We start from the raw sequence: 18245 nt of genomic DNA on the forward strand, positions 1-18245 counted from the left end.
TTGTGGATGTCTGTTAAATGAACCCAGGACCCACATGAACCCCAATAATCACCAGGAAAATCAGGCAGCAAGAGAAAATGCTTCTGACTCCACATCACTCTTCCTGCTGGGGTGGTGGCAGGGTATCAACAGCCACCAGCAGGCAGAACAAGGCCATTCCTGGTGGACACCATGTAGGAAGGAGCAGTGAATCAGGGATGTGGCTGGTGATGATTCATGGGTTGCTGTGAAAAGATCCTGAGTGGGAGACAGGAGAGAGGAGCTTTCTTTTTTTTGTCTCTGTGTCACACACATCAACACACACCTGCACCTCCAATGAGGCACGCTGAGACCCACTTCAAACTTACCCAGCCAAAACAAACAAACAGGCAAGCAAAGCCAGGCCAGAATCAAGGATTTACTGCCGGTTTCCCTGGAGTTCCTAGGAACATGTTTTAGATTCTTTACAAAATCCCGGGTTGCAGCCAATTAAAGGGAGGTCTGCCCAAGGCCAGAGGCACCCAGGGAACTAGGGAAGCAGTGGCCAGGATATTCTCAGAGAGGCTTTAATGAGAGGGAGGAGAGGAGAGGAGGAGAGGAGGAAGCCAGAGGCCTGGGTGTCTCAGGCTCAAAGCTGCTGTGACTCAGTAAACTGGACAGGATGGCTTCAAAGGGGCCACACCTTAATCACAGGTGCTTTGAAGATGCTGGGATGAAAGGCCTTAGGAGACATAATTACCTGAGATGCCATTCTCCCAGGGGCTTGAAGGAGCCCAAGTTACTGTCGGTAGAGAGCTGTTGTGGGGGTTCCGAGGGGTCCTCCTGAAAGGGGCAGTGCCCCAGGGCTGGCCCTCTGCTCCCCTCACCCCATAAGCTGACTAGGCTGCTCTTCCATCTCACCAGCCACTCCTGCACGGGCAGCGCAGCCTCTGTGAAGCCGAGTCCAGGGGTGCAGCTTCCCGAACCTCAATAGGCTGTGGGATGTGGCCTCCCATGGGAGAGCTGTGAGGACAGAGATGTGGTTGGGGCCTCATGGCTAGTGCGAGAGAATGGGTGGCAAGGAGGAGGCGGGAGGAAAAGGAGGCGGGGAAGATGGCTCCGTGTCACCATGGCAACATTCTTCCTGCAGTGCCAGACCCCTTCTTCCTCAGGAACCCACGTGCTGGCAGGAAAACAGGCCCCAGAGAAACGTGGCTTGAGTGAGTCAAAGATGTCTGGGGATTGGGCAGCCGGAAGCTGGAGTTTGGAATGTTTACTCCTCTGAGGGATTAGACGGGTTCCTGTGGGGTCTGGGAAGGAGGATGTGACATGGGGGCTCAGCATTCTTAGCTCTAACTATTCCCCTATGTTTCTGAAATAGAGCAGGGGAAGAGGGAGGGAGGGCACTGGAGTAGAAGGCGTTCCCTTTGCTAAAGCTCTGCTGGCGAGGCCCCCATTGGAGCTGGCCACAGGGGTTTGCCTGACCCACTCCCCGTGGGAGGCTGTGGCTTGGTGAGGTGGGCATGAATGTGTTGGTAGGAATGGAGAGGAGATGAGCCGCGCTGTGATGTGGGGAGGGGAGGGCAACCTGGAGTTTGTGCAGGCGATGAGAAGCACAGGTGAGGTGACTGAACCAAGTTCAGAGGAGGCCTAGCCCTCCTTCTGTCCCAAACCTAGGTGTCACTGGGTCCCCTCCCCTCCTTCCTCCTCCAAACCTCTGCGGTCTAGTCACCACTCCCCCTCCTCAAGGGTTCTCAGCCTCCAAGCACTTGCAAGCCTCTTCGTCCCCCAAACCCCTCCTTGGCCCTGCTGACCCCCAGTGTTCGCTCAGGCCTTCCTCCCCCATCAGCCCTCCGCTTCCTGCCACCGTGAGCGACTCTCCACTCCCGAGTCAAAAGGTCACCTGTTGGTATTACAGTGGGGTCCTATGTGTGTTTGGGGGGTACACTGAATGGGAAGGTGCATGTGGCAATTTCCTCAGAATTGAATCACCTATATGTTCTCAGGTGGTGATTACTCAGGTATACAGGAACAGGTAAAAAGCCATGGCCCTGTACACTTAAGGTGTGCGCATTTTCTAAATTGTCTTGATTTTAAAAAGGAGCTAGGGCGAAAAGTTCAGCCTCATCCTGTCCACTGCCCTGTTTTGAGCCAGTTGACCACGCCCCTCCTGGATGCCCCGCCCCTTCCTGATGCCCCACCCTCCCGGCTCTGCTCAGCCCCGCGGGCCGCCCCTCCTTGCTTTGCAGCTAGGAATGCACTTCTCCCCAGTTCTGGCTTTTAATCGGGGTCCTGCTGTGCTTCCTAGTGCCCAGGCTGGTAACCTCGGAGGCTCCCGACTCTTCCCTCCCCCTCAGTTGCTTAAGAACAGACCATGTTCTGACACATCTCAGTCATCTTTGCCTTTTGGATGCCCCCTGAATGGGTTGCAAGGGAAACTCCCTTTCCCTTCTCCCTGCCTCCTTTCTTCTTCCAGTCTCCCTGCCAACTGTTGTCAGATTCGCATTCCTCAAGTTCACAGCCATCGCGCCCTCTCTCCTAATCCAGTGTTCCCCACATTGCTGGGGCCGGCAGATGTAAGTCAGGCAGGCGAATGAGCACTGCAGTGGTCAGGCTAATGGAGAATAACAAGTTTCTGAACATCGTGATTATCCCCTTTTCACAGATAAGGAAGTAAGGCTCAAGGATGAGCTGCTTGTAGGACGGGAGCAGGAGAGCCTTCTGCATTCCCACTTCCGCATGATCTGGGATCTGGCTTCCGCCGCCTCCGGCCTCACTATTGTGCACCCACTCTGTGCTTGGAACTTTCATCAGAGTATCATTGGGCCTTTGGACATGCAATTTCCTCTGCTGGGAGTGACTTTTCCCCACCTTATTCTCCAGCAAACTGCTACTCACATTTCAAAGCTCAGGGCAAGTATCTTTGAAACAGCTTCCTTGAGGACACCAGGCACATTCCCTTCATCCTCTGTCCCTAATTCACACCAGGCATCTCACACTGGATTCTGGATTGGAATGAGCCATTTGTTAGTCTGAGTCTTACTGTGAGCCTCTGAAAGCCAAAGTCATACTTTGTGTTTGAAATGTGTAGTTAATATTACCAAGCACTTACAAAAGTGCCTGGCTTCTAGTGAAGGTTAAGAGCATTGGCTGAGGGGCCAGGCCATCTTCTTTGTGCTCCCATGTCCTCGTCTATAAAATGGGCATCATAATACACCAGCCTCATTGGACTGTTACGAGCAAAGGGCTGGGAACAGAGGCACAGAGCCCTCAATTAACTCAGCCCTCACATTCATCTGTGTGCTTATTTAAGCCTACCACCCTCTGAAGCAGGTGTTATCACCCCCACTTTGCAGAAGAGAAAATAAAGACCCAGGTAATGCCCAAGGTCACTGAGGGGCCAAGCGCACCCTCCGGACTGCAATCCTGTATGTCCCACCTCTCACCCCTGATTCTACTCCACCATGGCCTGACACCTAGCACCCTGACCCCCACACAAGCTCAGTCAGTTTGTTGCATGAACGAAAATGATTCACCAAATGGCACGTTTGCCCCCTTCAGTCTAGGCAAAATTTTCAGGTGCTTGTTTGGCGTACATAATAAAGATAGCCTATTTGCATGGTTGATGCATCCTAGTCAGCCTGCTAGCCTCAGCTTATACACACCAGCGGCTATCAGCCACTTCCTCAGAGGCTATCAGCCACTGCCCCCTCCCATATACACTAGCTCCCTGAGTAAAATACACAGGACGGATAAAGCAGAAACCAGTAAGGACCACGGAGAGGAACATGGGGGTGGGGAGGAAGGGGTGGGAGTGATTCCGATTATAACTTCTAATTTAGCTGGACTTTCATAAATATAACATGTCCAAAAATAAAATTAACCCAAAAAGTGTTGTGTGTGGGGTGGGTGGGGGGAGAAGCACTAACTCATTATTAAAATTAACAAAATGACCACACAGATAAAAGAGTAACTTCACATTATTTCTAGGCACTGTACTGACAGTACATCCTTAGTGAGATATAGGACAAAAAACAAGCAACAACAAAAAAGCCCTGTAAAAAAATTCCTTACTCTAGAGGTAAACTTTTGTAGTAATAATAAAATTTTAATTTTGAAACTTACATATATTGTTGGATATAGCCAATAGCATATTAGTGTTACTAGGAACTAAAATTTTTACTGCAAAAAGATAAAAAAGATCAGCTCCTTTTATCTTCCTTCTGGGACCAAACTAGGTTAACAGTCACACTGTTTGATGTCAGATGCCCCACAGGAAAGGTCCTGAGGGGAGGGCATGGAGGGTGTGGGGGTCACTAACTGTCCACTGTCACCCACCCCAAGGCAGGTTTCCCTGTGGCAGGGCCCTGGCTCCCTGTCTGTAACTCAGGGCCCTTTGGCACTTTGAGTCACACACACACACCCAATCCCTAACGGCTGTTAAGGACCTACTTTGCCTGAACTTCACCTGGAGGACCAGGAGACCCTTCACCAGGCCGTGGGGTCACAAGGTCTCCAAATGCCAGCACTGGCAGGGACCTTAGTTGTGGGGTCTTGGAGCTATGCCTGGGATTTCAGAAGGCCCCAGGAGAACCTCAGAGCTCTCCGCCCCCTCTAGGCTGACCTTTCAGTCAGGTCCCTCTAGTCTGTGGGTGGAGATTGTGGCAACAGTGGCTCCAGAGCCTTGGGTTAACAAGTAGGAACTGTGTTGGGTGACTACAGACTGACAGACACATTCTTTTATAAGCCAGTGTGACAAAAGCAGGCAAGCAAGGCTGAGGGCTGCTCCTTTATGGAGGCTGGACTGAAGGAACTGCCCAGGTCACCTGTGGGATTGGAACCTGACTCCAGTACCTTCGCAGGGCTCCAAGACCAATGGTGGGTTCAAATCCTGGTTCTGCCGCCAGACAGATTCTTGCGCAAATTCTTTGGGCTCTGTGCTCTCTCTCCATCTGCAGGCAGAGAGACCAGCAGGCCCTAACTCAGAATTCTCGCGTAGACAATACTACAGTTTTGAACTTTCCCATTCAGTAGGGTGGCCTGGCCGCTGGGCACTGCCTAGTGTGCTGGGGTGCCGACTCAGGCCCCATCCCAGCCCTCACAAGTCTGTCAGCTCGCATAAAGTCAGCCCTGCGTTTTAACGAGGCCCCAGGTGGCTTGTATGTAGTTTCTCAAGCAGCCAGGGAGGTGCCAGCCACTGGGCATGCCTCCCCTGCCTCGCCAGCCATACCCATTCCCAGGTCTGCTGGCGGGACACCTCCAGAGCAAAGAGGTGGACCGAGGCCTGCCCATGTGACTTTATCCTTTTCTACTTTATTACTTCAAATTAACAACCACAATAAAGCTCAAAAAAGTCCAATATTTACACAGGAAAAAAGTACAAAATTCCCCCCAAAGTTCTTCAGTAATTTTTTTTCAGTTTTTTAAATTACAAAGTAATAAAAAGCTTTGCTCTTTAATTAAAAAAAAAAGAAAAAGAAAGAAAAAGGAAACAGGTAAATAAATTAGGAAATACACACACGGAGAAAACAAACAAAAATAAAGTAAAAATGGGTGTTAACGAGGGATGGATGGATAAATCCGGTGCCCAGCCCTGACTGCAGGCTCCTCCTCAGAGGCAGAACGCGGGGAGGGTAGGACCCCAGGTAAGTGTCAGAACCAGGAAATTAATTTATAACCCAGGAACCAGATGCTTTCTGGAAGGATTCTGCCCTAAGACCAGGAAAGGGGCATGAGGCTGCCACAGGCTGATGAGACTCTCAGGGGTGGGTGGTGGTGGGGACCCTCTGCGCCCTTCCTGAGGGATGTAGAAGTCGCTGCCCACCCCGTGTCCTTGTTAGGGGGGGGAGAACAGAAAGTCAGCCTCGCAGGTGGGGCAGAGCACCTGCTGTCCTGGCACATACAGATCAGGCGCATACACACACGCACACAGGGGTCTCCATTCTCACACTGCCGCCCACGCCTCAAGGTCTTTGTGGAGAGGCAAAGAAGGGACCCAAATGATCTGGGGACAATGGAAAAAGCCCAACACAGAAAGGTGGCCACAATCACCTCAGCAGGGTAGGGGCTGTGCGCATATCCTGTGGTCCCAAGACTCAAAGCGCCCAGGACCTGCCTCAGACCAACCAAACCATTTCCCCAGCTCCTCAGGCCCCTCCGGAGGGCACTCGGGGACTGGCTGCACCTCCAGCACAGAGATGCTCCCGTCGGAGTGGCCTGGGGTGGGGCCTCGGCATCTGGTGCACGTAGCTGGTGTTTGGGGAGCGTCTGGCAGCCTGAAGGTTGTGGGCAGTGGGAAATCGAAGGGACAAGGATCTTCTGTGCTGAGGGCATCCCATCTTCTTGCCATTGGCAAAAAAAAAGTCAAAGAAACAAAATCCATCGTCAGTTTTATGCTGGGTTTTTCTCTTTGTGTTCTTTCGAGTGGTTTTTTCCCCCATCTTTTTTTGTTGTTGTTGTTTGATGAAAGAAAATACAGTGAAGACACTAGAAAGAGGCAGAGAGAAGACAGATCAGACAGATGAGGGCACATCCGCCGCTGGCCACCCAACCACCAGACCACCGTCGGCTTGTGATCTTGCCCTGAGGCTCTGAGCTAGTCCCTCTCTGGGGCACACAGTAGGTGCTCCACTTTCACGGAAAGGATACACTCTCTCTCGTTCCTCTGTCCCATTGGAGAGCCACTCATACCTGCCCCACCCTGCCATGGAGGGCCTGCTTCCAGGCCCTGAGAGCTGATGGAGGTAAGCCCTGCTTTACGTCCCCGCTCTATCTGCGGCATGAATTTCTGCGAGGCAAATCCTGCTCAGGGTGCCCTGGTGTGTGGCCATGCTGGCAGAGCCCCCTAACGGGTCAACCTCTGCCTGCCATGTACACATCCTGGGGGAGCTCAGACTTCTCCTCACACACCCCCTCACAGAGCCCCTGCCACCTCCCCTCCCCAAAGCCAGGCCCGGGCAGTGAGCTGCTCTGCCTCAAGGCCTCATGCAGCCAGAAGTCCCACTGACTAGAGGGCCTCTCCTGGGCTTGTGGAGGCCACCCAGGGTCTTCTCAGACAGCAGATAAACTCCTGTTCTAAGTGCTTTGCTTGAATTAAGTGCAGTTAAGGGACGGTCAGGGTGGGGGGCCCCTGGGCTCAGTCTCTATTGGAAACTAACCTTCCAGGAGATGTCAAGGCAAAGAGGGGATGGAGGACTGGCCTGAGGGCAGAGAAGGCAAAGAAGTCTCTGCTGGTGTGCAGAAATGGGCTGGTACGGGCCAGGCCTACTCAGAGCCCGAGTGGGGCAGACTCTAAGGTTTCAAACCCCCTTGAGGGCCCTTGGTTCTGGGGTCCCCAGTACCGTCTTCCACAATGCTGGTTTCCTCCTGGGGCCCTGGGGACTCTGAGAGCCGGCTGGGCCGTACCTGCAGCACACAGACTCACCTGAGCAAACACTGGTCCAATGGCAGCGGCTCCTCACTTTCCGAGGTGGTCAAATGGCACGCTTGTCTGTGGGAGGGAAGGCAGAGAAGGGGGGCGGAGATGAGCTGCAGGCAACGGCCATTTGCCAAGTCTCTCCCCACTGTGGGGCTCCACACCTGCTGCCGCCAAGCCCCCTGAGCCAAGGGAAGACGGGTGTGGTCGCAGCGACCCTGGGACTTGGTGGCTGTGCAGGTAAGAACATGGCCCAGGGAGGCAGGGCAGCTGCTCCAGGCCACACACAGCTGGGCAGCCAGCTCCCAGCACATGGCCTGTACACAACAGGTCTCCCACCTCCGCCTGTGCCAAGACAGCTCCCCTGGGCAACCAAGGACTCTCCCTTCCCTACTTTCCTAGTCCAAACAAGGCCACTAAGTGGGGCCACCAGACAGGACCTACCACCCATCAATCCTGTGCTTACCAGGCGTGCAGGTGGCTTCCTGATGGCAGGCACAGGGACCCCCTCCTGTGAGATCCCTGCTGCCCACCCAGGTCAGGCCCCCACAGCAAGGGCTGGACCCCAGCTCTATCGTCTTCTGGGGCAAGCTACTCCCCCCAGCTTGTTTCGGACCTTGTTCAGTGCAGCTAAGCAGACCTCAGACCCTTAGATGAGGCCCGGTCCCCACTCAACAGCTACTAGACAGGCAGCAGAGAGAAGCACCAGCCCCGGCTCCAGGCCTGGGGTCTCAGGCTCAGCTGCGAGGCACAGAAGGCCGGAGGGTGGGCGGCTCACCTGTGAGGCTGCAATCCGGGAGACCTCTTGCCGCCCAGTGAGGTCGGAGGATGAGACATTGGCGGGCGCGCCCCTGTGTAGCCTCATGCTCACCTTCCTCTCTCTGTCTACCCGTGAGATCGCTCTGGGAGAAGTATTGCCTGGAGGGGTAGGGGAAGCCACCCTTAGTGTCCAGGGCTCTGTTGCCCCCACCCCTGGGCCCGGCCCCCACCTAGAGGCCCTGCTCACCAGTTTGCTGGAGGCGGGAGGCTGGCGTGGAAGCCACAGGCTCGGCAGCACTGCGGAGCCGGTTGGCAGTGGCCCCTGTGGGTGGGCCAGGGGGCAGAGCCCGGGTTGCAGACCCCCGGAGCTGCCCCATCCTCTCTTCGCGCTCGTGCTCCCGCCTCTCCCGGTCCACGTCCTCGGGGTTCCGGGCTGCACCCTGGGGGGATGAAAAAGGAGACTCGGTCAGCCCCTTGAGATCAGGGTACTCCGGATCCGGCACTCCCGCAGAGCAGAGCAGGGGAGGGAGGCCAGGCAGGCATCCTGGGGAAGAGGCATCTCAGAACCCCTCAGTCCAACCTCTTCCCCGCAAAGCAGGGCACCCAAGAGGCCTGGAAATGACCCGCAATCACGCAGCACAGAGAAACAAAGCCACCCAACTGCCCTGAAGGAGAAGTGGCTCTCAGAGGCAGAGGGAGGTCACTGCCCTGGTCATGGGGCTGGAGCCACAGCTGGGAGGGCTGATGGCCCGACGCTGACCCAGGGCACTCCTTGGCCTTCCCGACCTGGGGCCCCTCTGTGTACACAGCCCTTGGCTGCTCAGTTTCCAAACAGAGCAGGGCAGGAGTTGAGAGGCCCAGAAAGGGCGTTACAAGGCTAGCTGAAGGCAGAGCCAGGCCTTGAACTAGGTCTCCCAGTGCCAATCCGGGGGACCTTTTCAAAGGGCTGTTCTTCCCCTGCCCCTGGACCTCACAATGGCTTCTGGTAGGTGCTGTGGGGGCCACAACCAGGAGGCCCAAGGACCCACACAGATGCTGCCTGCCTTGGGACAAAATAGATACTTTGGGGGAACTTAAGAAGGAATGCAGTAGATGCCCCACAGAGGAGCTTGAGAAGGATCGAGCTAGATGCACCATGGAGAAAGAAGAGCTCCGCAGGCAGGCTGGGGCAGAAGGGGTATGTGAGCCCCTGGGCCTGCCCTCCAGCCACTGCCACCCCCAGTGCAGGAGGAAAAGAGAAAGTCCCAGAGAGAGAGCATGGTGTGGGAGCGGTGCCCAGCCGCATTACCTAGTTGGTCCTGGGGTCGTCCACAGGGAAGGGCAGGGGGCTGGCATGAGGGGGGCCGCATCTGTAGAGGAGAGAGCTGCAGGCTGAGTTGGGGCTGCCTCATGGGCCACAGGGTGCGAATTCCTGCAACCTGCGTCTCTCCCAGGGAACTGGCCAAGAAAGCCCTGCTGTCCTTGGGAAATGGTGGGGGTTGTCCTTGTCTTCAAGCAACTCTATGAGGTAGCGAGGAACCAGGGTCCAGAGGCCCTCTTGACCTGCCTAGGGTCACACAGCTCGGGGCAGAGCTGGGTGTGAACCCAGGCCTCTGCCACCCAGTCCTGCTCTGCTCTCTGCATCCCCAGAGGACTTAGCAGAGTATTTTAGGGGTGTGCATCCCTAGCCCTCCCACCCAGAGACCTGTCCAGGCAGCCCTGAGCCACCAAGGCTCACCTGCTGACCTCCAATCCTCCTGCTGGGTTCCTGCCCAGAGTCACAGTCTGGCAGAGAGCAACTCAGCCAGAACCACAGCAAAACCTGAGCGTTAAGTGCTGCAGCGCCCACCCACTAAACCGCCGATGGGCAGAGGCTGCATCAGCCCGGCAGAGCAGGTACAAGCTCATTCCTGGGTTGGGGGAATGGAGGCTCAGTGAAGCTAAGGACTCCCCCTAGAGCCAGCAGCTGGGCAGAAGGCTGGAGCTCCTGCCTTTGTGATCCCAGCAGGCTCAGGTCAATGCCAGCCCCAGGGCAGGAGGAGGCAAGCTCCTCTCCCCATTTTTGTCCAACCAGTGGTGCCTCAAGAAACGCACACCAAGGAGGTTTCTTGGCTTTTATTTGCCCATGAGAAAACACAAAAGGTCAATATCCAAGTCACAGAAGCATTCCCCCGCATCGTGTGAGCCCCTCTCCCTGGCTGTGTTGGGTTTCCTCCTGGCCGGCTGCTTGGCCCTCAGAACACAGTTGCTCTGCGTGCTGACAGTGTCCCAGGCTCCAGGGCCCTGATGCTGAGTGATATGCGGTGGCCACTCCAAGAAGAGAAGCTCTCGGTCAAGGGTCCGATCCTTCCCATGAGAGAATGTATAACCCAGTGTCTAACACGGTGTCTGGTCAGCTGGGAGGTACTGGTGAAGGCTTCCTGCAGGGCAGGATGGTGTGGGAGGGGCCTGGCCTGGAGGTGAAGGGTACAGAGGGTACCCATTGTGTCTGCAGATGCTTCTGCCAAGAAAGGGCTGGAGGTAACGTCACCACAGTGGTGATGGCATCATAGACACACATTTATCCATTCCAGCGACAAGGGTGTAGGATATGCCACTGGCATCTCTGCTCAGCTTCTGACTCCAGGCCCTGCTTCAAGGGCAACTTCACGAAGGGGTCAGAGCACCAGCCGTGGGTGGGGAAGGTGGTCCTGGCCTGGCTTGAGATGAGACCTTGTTGACTGGACGGTCCCAGGAGAGGCTCTACGGGGAGCCGTCTAGAGCCGCACTGTCCCACAGAACTCCCCGTGTTGATGGAAACATGCACGTCTGCTTTGGTGGGTTACTTAGCCACCAGCCAGCCACTTGTGGCTCCTGAGAACTTGAAGTGTGGGGAATGCAACTAAGGATTTCTTTTCAGCTTAGATTAACTTTAATTAAAAATCAGCCACATGTAGCGAACGGCTGCCATACTGGAATGCAAGACCCATTCTTGGCACTGTAGTGAGAGGGAGGGCCAGGTCGACTCCAGAAGCGGACTCAGGAAGGCTTTACGTGGGTAAGCGAGTGCCCGGGGCCTGGACACCCTGAGCAATGAATACCCTGTGGTGAGAAGAACTGGCCCCAGACCCTTGGCCATGCTCCCAGGTGGAGGGTCTGGGGTGAAAGGTGCCCCACTGGCATCTCCCACCCAACCCCTGAGTCCCTTGGCCCACGGACCCCCGTTCTCGGCCCAGCCTCTGTCCTGCTTCTTAGGGAATGCCAGGCCACTGTCTGGGACCCACGAGAGGAGGGGCCCAAGGCCAAGCGCTGACTCTAGCATCCAGGAAAACATGGCCCCCATCCCGAGCAGCCGGCAGAGCAGGCCGAGGGCATGAAAGGAGAGGCATGCCAGGATGGAGCTCGGTGCGGGTGGGAGCACTTCATGGGCTCAGGTTTACTAGAGGCTGCCGACGGGGTCTAGCCGAGGCTGCTCCTGGTGCCCATTCCCACCAGGCCCTCCAGGGCACTGAACAGCATCCCTCTTCCAGGTTCTGTTCATCAGGCAGCTGATTCATGAATCTTGAGGCAGGGGCTTCTCTGCCACTCCCTCTCCACGGCACCCCTACCTGCCAAGGGATGCCTCCTCAGGCCTGGCCTCAGTGGGCTCAAACACACCTGGTAACATCAGAACTGGGGCCCTGGAGTCCAGACCACAAGCCAGTAGTTTTGGGGGAGCAGCTCCTCCACCTCCTCCATGGGCCTATCTGGAGAACCCTGGGTGCCCAGGGGTGCCGGGCACCTGGAAGGGACAGAGAGCACAGCAGAGGCTCAGCCTCTTGTGCTTGCCCAGCCAAGTGGTAAATATTGGAAAGGCCAAGCCTTGGAGGGTCCTTACCAGTATGTGAGTGTGTACACGGGCCCGGCACAGAGACAGGGGCAGGGGTAGGGGCAGGGCAGTGCAACAGCTTCGCTGTCACGTGGCTGAGCCTGGCTTGAGGAAGCCCCCTTTTCCAGAAGAGATGTGAAACAAGACATATGAGTTCACAGATTCTGGAGTTCCACGCACAGCTGATGAACGCTTCTCCCCACCCCACCCCCAAGACCCTTATAAGAGGGAGACAGAACAGCCGCCTAGCAAGACCCAGGGTCCCATGACCAGGAAAAAGGAAACCACAATGAATGGGTCCAGGCTGGCCAGAGGGGATGCAGTGAAGGCAGCCGCCTGAGACGTGCAGAACAACAAGAGTAGGGAGGTGTAGGCTACGATCAAGACGGCAGGGGGTCCCGCCAGCGCCATCCACGCTCTGCTGCGAGCACCCAGAAGGGACTTGAGGCCCAGCCAGGTCCTCCTGGGTCTGGTGGGAGGCGGCACCCTGCCTGGGCCCTGCTGACTGCTGCGGCACATGCTGTCAACACTGATGAGGCTGGAGTGGGGACACCATGGGGGCTCTGGGACCCCACTGAGGTCGCTTGTGCTGTCCAGCTCATAGCTCCCATTTTTTGGGAGCCCCGCCTGCCACAGGGCCACTTTGGCTTTATGAGTCAGGGCCTTCCCCGTCCAGTCCCCCAAGCCCGCCTTGGCCTCCTTGTGACTCACGAATTTGAGCATGTTCCAGTCGAAGACATAGTCGTAGGAGAAGCCTTGCCGGTGGAAGAGGTTGCGGAAGAGCTGGCGCAGGTAGGAGTAGTCGGGCTTGTCGTCGAACCGCAGGGAGCGGCAGAAGTTGAGGTATGTTGAGAACTCAGCTGGCAGGGGTTGCAGGGGACAGAAGAGGCCATTGTGAGGTTCATGCTCCCAGGGACCCAGCAGCCGGACCCAGTGTCCTACCCACCCACTGTCCCTGCCGCAGACAGGGCAGAACTTCAGTCCCCTACAAGGGAAAACCCTAACCCACCAGTAAGTAGAGTCTCTGAAGACTCAAGGAGAAGAGAAAACGGGCGCCCCCTTTCAGTAAGCCGGCGCCGTGGGACCCTAGCTCCCGGCTCACGCTCTTGTCAGGCATTCTAGGAATCATAGAGACGGCAGATCGATAGCTGCCATAAATCCAAAGGACAGTCAAGAGCCCGGTGGGAACTCCTGACACAACCTAAGCCACAGGAAGAAGATTCCCACTTCCTCCTCTGAAAAGCAGGGGCCCGAGAGCCCGTGTCAGGTAACAGAAGATACACAGATTGCCCTCTGGCCCCCATTTCTGACACAGAGCTCCTAAAACCCTTGAAAATTCCTAAGTGGGAGGAGCACCAGAAGCATTTTTTGTTCTAATGAGGGAGGTGGGTGCCTGGATGGGGGCTGGAGACCAGACCATAACTAGAAGCTTGGTTACCCCCTATTTCTCTAGAGAAGGGAGAGGGGCTGGAAAGAGAGTTATGATGCTGGTGCCTACATGACGAAGCCTCCATAAAATCCCAGGAGCACGGGTTTGGAGAGCTTCCAGGCTGATGAACACATCCATACCAGAAGGGTGGGGCACCCCAATTCCACAGGGACAGAAGCTCCTGCACTCAGGACCCTCCTGGGCCGCGCCCCATGTACCTTTTCATCTGGCTGCTCACCCACATCCTTTAATAAATTAGTTAAGAATTAAGTGTTTCCCTGAATTCTGTGAGCTGCTCTAGCAAATTAATCCAACCTGAGGAGGGGGCCGCGGGAGCCAACTGGTCAGAAGCACAGGTAGCAGCCTGGACTTGCTATTGGTGGGAAGAGTCTTGCAGGACTAAGCCCGGGCCTGTGGGTTCTGACGCTACTGCAGGCAAACAGTGTCAGAACTGGGTTACATTGGAGGACACCTCGCGGCTGTCACAGAGAACTGCTTGGTGAGGAAAAAGTCCCCGCATATTTGGTGGGGAAAGTGAAGTGTCCAGTGTGAGCAGCAAAGGAAACTCAGAGGATGAGGAAGGACTAGAGTTTTTCCTGATACTCAGCCCCATAGAGAGAGGTGGGGGTGTGGGCTGGGGAATACCTGGGATTAGCCAGCAGGCCTCCTGGCTGTACCCGACAGCGACAGAGACTAAATAATATTCTGGTGCCGGGGCAGTGGTAGCCCAGCACAGCCCTATGTGGCCTCACCTTCCCCTCAGAAATGGCCTCCAGGGCTAACCACATCCCACATGCACTGGGCCACTCACAGGGGTAGCCTTTGCAGAGGACCTCGATGGGCGTCGACATCTTCTTCTCACTGATGCGCTCGTACTTCTGGCGCTTGGTGGCTGCCTTCAGGCCCTGCCAGGGCAGGGAGCCCAGATTGAAGTACATAAGCACGTAGCCCAGGCTCTCCAGGTCATCTCGGCGGCTTTGCTCTGCACAGAATCAAGGACACGGTGAGGGGGAGGGTCCACACAGGCTCCCAGCTGATGGGGACCAGGACCCCCTCCTCCAGAACCTGCTGAACTCACCCTGTGCCCCCGGCATGGAACCCCCTTGACACATGGTGGCTTGCTGCGATCCTGCTATGAACAGGCACTTCTCTACAGAGGGGACCTAAGGCTGAGCTTTTTCAATTCAATCCAGAACCTGTTTTCCCAGCTCAGGCACTCATTCACTGAACGACTATGTGGTAGGAAGCCAGGTGCCTCCCTGCCTGGCCCATCCTGTGGACAGGGGACGAGCTGTGGCACCAGACAGGACTAAGGTCAAACCTGCCTTTGGTACTTGCTAAGCTGTATGACCTCAAGCAACCTTTCCCACCCTGCAGAACTGGGAAAACGTCCTCACCAGCTCTACAGGGCTGCTCTGGGGAGGAAGAAAGGCACGAGAAGGCACTGGGCACACCACAGCTCTTCTTGTGAAGGGGAAGACCTGGCTTTGCAGCAAGGCGGGCAGGCTGAAGAAAGCCATGGTCATGGCCAGCAGCCCACGGGCACCCTCTGCCCTGGGCCTCACTCACTCACCGATGCCCAGGTGGGTGTTGATGGAGGCATAGCGGGCAGTGCCAGTCAAGTTCTTGTTTTCCCGGTAGGGGATGTGCTGGTGGGTGCGGGCATCCCGGTATTTCTTGGCCAGGCCAAAGTCAATGATGTACACCAGGTTGCCCTTCTTCCCAAGCCCCATGAGGAAGTTGTCAGGCTTGACATCCCGGTGTATGAAGTTCTTGGAGTGGATGTACTCAATGCGGCTGATCTGGGAGAGGGGACAGCAAGTCATTCAGCAAGTATTCCAGGTAGGGGCCTTCACCAAGGGCTTTGGACTGGCCCTGGACTGAGGGGCTGAGGGACGGGGCCACGGAGATGGAAAACACACACACAGTCCCTTGCTCCGGGTGGAGAAGAAAGATCTGTCTGCAACCAAGCAAGATGATTCCAAGCGGCAGGTCAGGAAAGGTCTCCTAGAGGAAGTGACGGTGAAGAAGAATTCTGCAGGAGAAGTTCACCAAACTCTGCTATGAGATGGGGGAAGAGTGCCTGGCAGGAAAGCTAGCGGCAAGATCTAGAAATGAAGCCTGAAAGTCATGTGTGCCCCCGAAGAAGCCATGCCTGCCTGCCTCTACACCCGCGCGGAACTTGAGGGGCCGGTCAGAAAGGCATTTTAAAGGCCGTTCTGGCAACCAGACTAGGGAAGAGACAGAGCACCCGAGCAGCCAAACCTTGGCGGGGTGACAGATAGAACACAAAATACAGGAACTGTCCTCTGGTTTCCAAAGGCAGGCCGAAATACAGGTCCTTTCTTTTCCTTTGAACAATTTGTTAAAAACTAAGCCCCTATCTGGGCCTCAGGCTTCTGTAAACCAAAGGCTTCACTCGGCATGGCTGGGTACTTCTTAAACCTTGAGTCTCACATCCTGTGAGAATCTGACAACCTCCTCTGCACACACATTCAGCCTAAAACTGCAAGATGTTTGCAGACTTTCTGCAGGCCAGCCCATAGAGCCAGACCCCTGCATAAGATCTCCATGCAAAATTCCAAGTCCAAAAGTCTATGCTTTTATATTTTTAAGTTTTTCTCCCTTGAGTTTATAAAGGGCTTCAGGACCAAAGGCTTGCTTGTCAGGTGGCACCTGTCTGGTCCAGGCCCAGCATGGCATCCCACTTGACCCCAAACAATCCGGCAAAGGACAGACTCTCACCTGAGGCAACTGAGACCCAGAGAGGCTTAGCAGCTCACCTATGTTCACCACAGTACAACAGGACCAGGTCTGTGTGGTCACATGCTTTGAACTCACCTGAGTGCAGAGTCCTCAGGTCTTACCCTGGGAGCCCAATCCCGGTCTGGAAATTTACATTTTAAACACTCTCCTTAGCGCCCCCCACCCCCAACGTCCCCAATCTACAACCCACACTCTAGATCTCCTGGCCCTGCCCCAGGAACCAGGCCTGTCCTGTGTTCCTGTCACTGCTTCCTGCTCTGGTATCCCCCAGAGGCAGAGTTGGTGCCCTGTGCCCACTGGATGGGGAAGCTGAGCTGGGAAGGAAAGCCACGAGCCCGGCAGGATCCCCAGTCCCACAGCGGGGATGGGGAGGTAGAAGTCTCACCATCTGGTCGGCCAGGAGCAGCACCGTCTTGAGGCTGAACTTTCGGGAGCAGAAGTTGAAGAGGTCCTCCAGGCTGGGCCCCAGCAGCTCCATGACCATGACATTGTAGTCGCCCTCGGCGCCGCACCACTTGATGGATGGGATTCCCACTGCAGGTATTGAGATGCGAGCTGTTAGGGGTGGTCTCCCCAGCCCCCGGCACAGCCCCAGGGCCCCCCACCCCTACTGCATGGGGCCCCCGGGCCCTCACCTCCCCCCTGCATCATCTTGTAGAACTTGCTCTCGATGTGCAGCTGTGGGTGCTTCGTTTTCACACACTCAAGCTTGATGGCAACTTCCTCACCAGAGGCGATGTTTGCACCTGCCAGGGGTGGGGGAAGCCAGGGAAAGGGGTCAAAGGGGTCACCCTCGGACAGACAGCCCAGGCTGGGGCCAACTCGAGTGTCCACCCCTAAGCGGCTCTGTGCCCCTGGGGAAGGCCGGAAAGGTAGCAGAGGCCCAACAAGGACGGGCCCCAGCCTGGGTGGGAAGTATGCACATACCCTGCAGTATGCACAAGGGGAAGGAGGGGAGGAGCTACAGCCAATTCAGAGAACCACAGGCCAGTGCAGAAAGAGGGTCAGAGGGTACAGGGACAGGGCAGCTGCCCAAGGATCACAGACCAGTAAGGGGAACCTCATCCCGGAGAGTGGGGGCCACTGAGCTAGCTAGAGGTGAGGTCAGGTGGGTGTCAGGCTGAACAGGAGAGAAAGGGGTGGGCACAGCTCAAGGAGTCACAGGAAGACCCCAACCCAAACCATGCCTTGCTTCAGTTTCCCCAGCTACAGTGATAGGTGGGCTGAGCTGGAGGGCGAGGGGCTAAGCTGAAAGGCAGGCACGTCCTTCTCAGGGCCAGGTGTGACTGCAGCTGCAGGAACTCCAGAAGGGCAGTCTTAGCACACAAACAGAACAGACAGTCCAGAGGACTTAGGATAGGATAAAGCCAGCACCTCCAATCAAAGGAAGAGATGAGGCTATGCAATGCATGTCCTTGGAACAACTGGCCAGCATCTGAGAAGACACCACTGCTCGTACCACATGCTGGGAGAAACCCAAGTGGAGCAAAAGCTTGTATTAAAAGGGAGGGGGGGCAGGGTGTGAGTTGGCACATCTTTGGAAACCAGGCTGGCCTTTATCAAGTGAAGCTGAACACACACAAACCCTTAATCAACCAAGTCCATTCCCGAGCATATGCCCTTCAGAAAAATGTAAGCACCAGAAGGACACAAGAAAACATACACAGCAACAAATGACCCACATGCCCATCATGAGAAGAATGGCTGAATGGTGACACAGTCATAATGAGGAATGTCATAGGGCAGTAAAAAGGAATGAATGAAAGCTTCCTGCAGTGACTGGGTGGCTCCCAGCATCTTAACACTGAGTGCAAGAGCGACAGAGCAGGACCATTCACCAGAACCAAAAGGTGGAGACAACCCAAACGCCCACCACACCAACGGATGCATGAACCCAAGAAAATATGTCTACCCGTGTGGTGGAATAGTATTCAGCCATAAAAAAGAACAAAGTACTGATACACGCAACATCAGTGGTAATAGGTAATAGGGTAAAAGATTTGAACAGACACTTCACGGAGAAAAACAATATAAAAATGGCTCACTCACATGAAGATACTCAACCTCCTTGTAAGAGAAATGTAAATTAAAAC

General features: G+C 55.6%; 1 protein-coding gene across 9 annotated transcripts in view; it reads right to left on the bottom strand.

The window, feature by feature from the left end:
* Nucleotides 1-5251: 5251 nt before the first annotated feature.
* The window catches only part of CSNK1E (casein kinase 1 epsilon), a 31783-nt gene continuing 18789 nt past the window's right edge, over nt 5252-18245 (bottom strand). For 2 of the 9 annotated variants that reach the window (XM_073213876.1, XM_017664058.3), the window contains exons 3-7: nt 16788-16898; nt 16538-16686; nt 14960-15188; nt 14198-14368; nt 12109-12817 (exon numbers count right to left, since the gene is read on the bottom strand). In XM_073213876.1, the coding sequence (XP_073069977.1) occupies nt 12177-12817; nt 14198-14368; nt 14960-15188; nt 16538-16686; nt 16788-16898 (1301 nt within the window). In that variant the 3' untranslated portion in view covers nt 12109-12176. The other 7 variants (XM_073213874.1, XM_073213875.1, XM_073213877.1 and 4 more) reach the window with 6 other exon arrangements.

This window comes from Manis javanica, chromosome 10, assembly GCF_040802235.1.
Source record: "Manis javanica isolate MJ-LG chromosome 10, MJ_LKY, whole genome shotgun sequence".
NCBI classification, from domain to species: domain Eukaryota; kingdom Metazoa; phylum Chordata; class Mammalia; order Pholidota; family Manidae; genus Manis; species Manis javanica.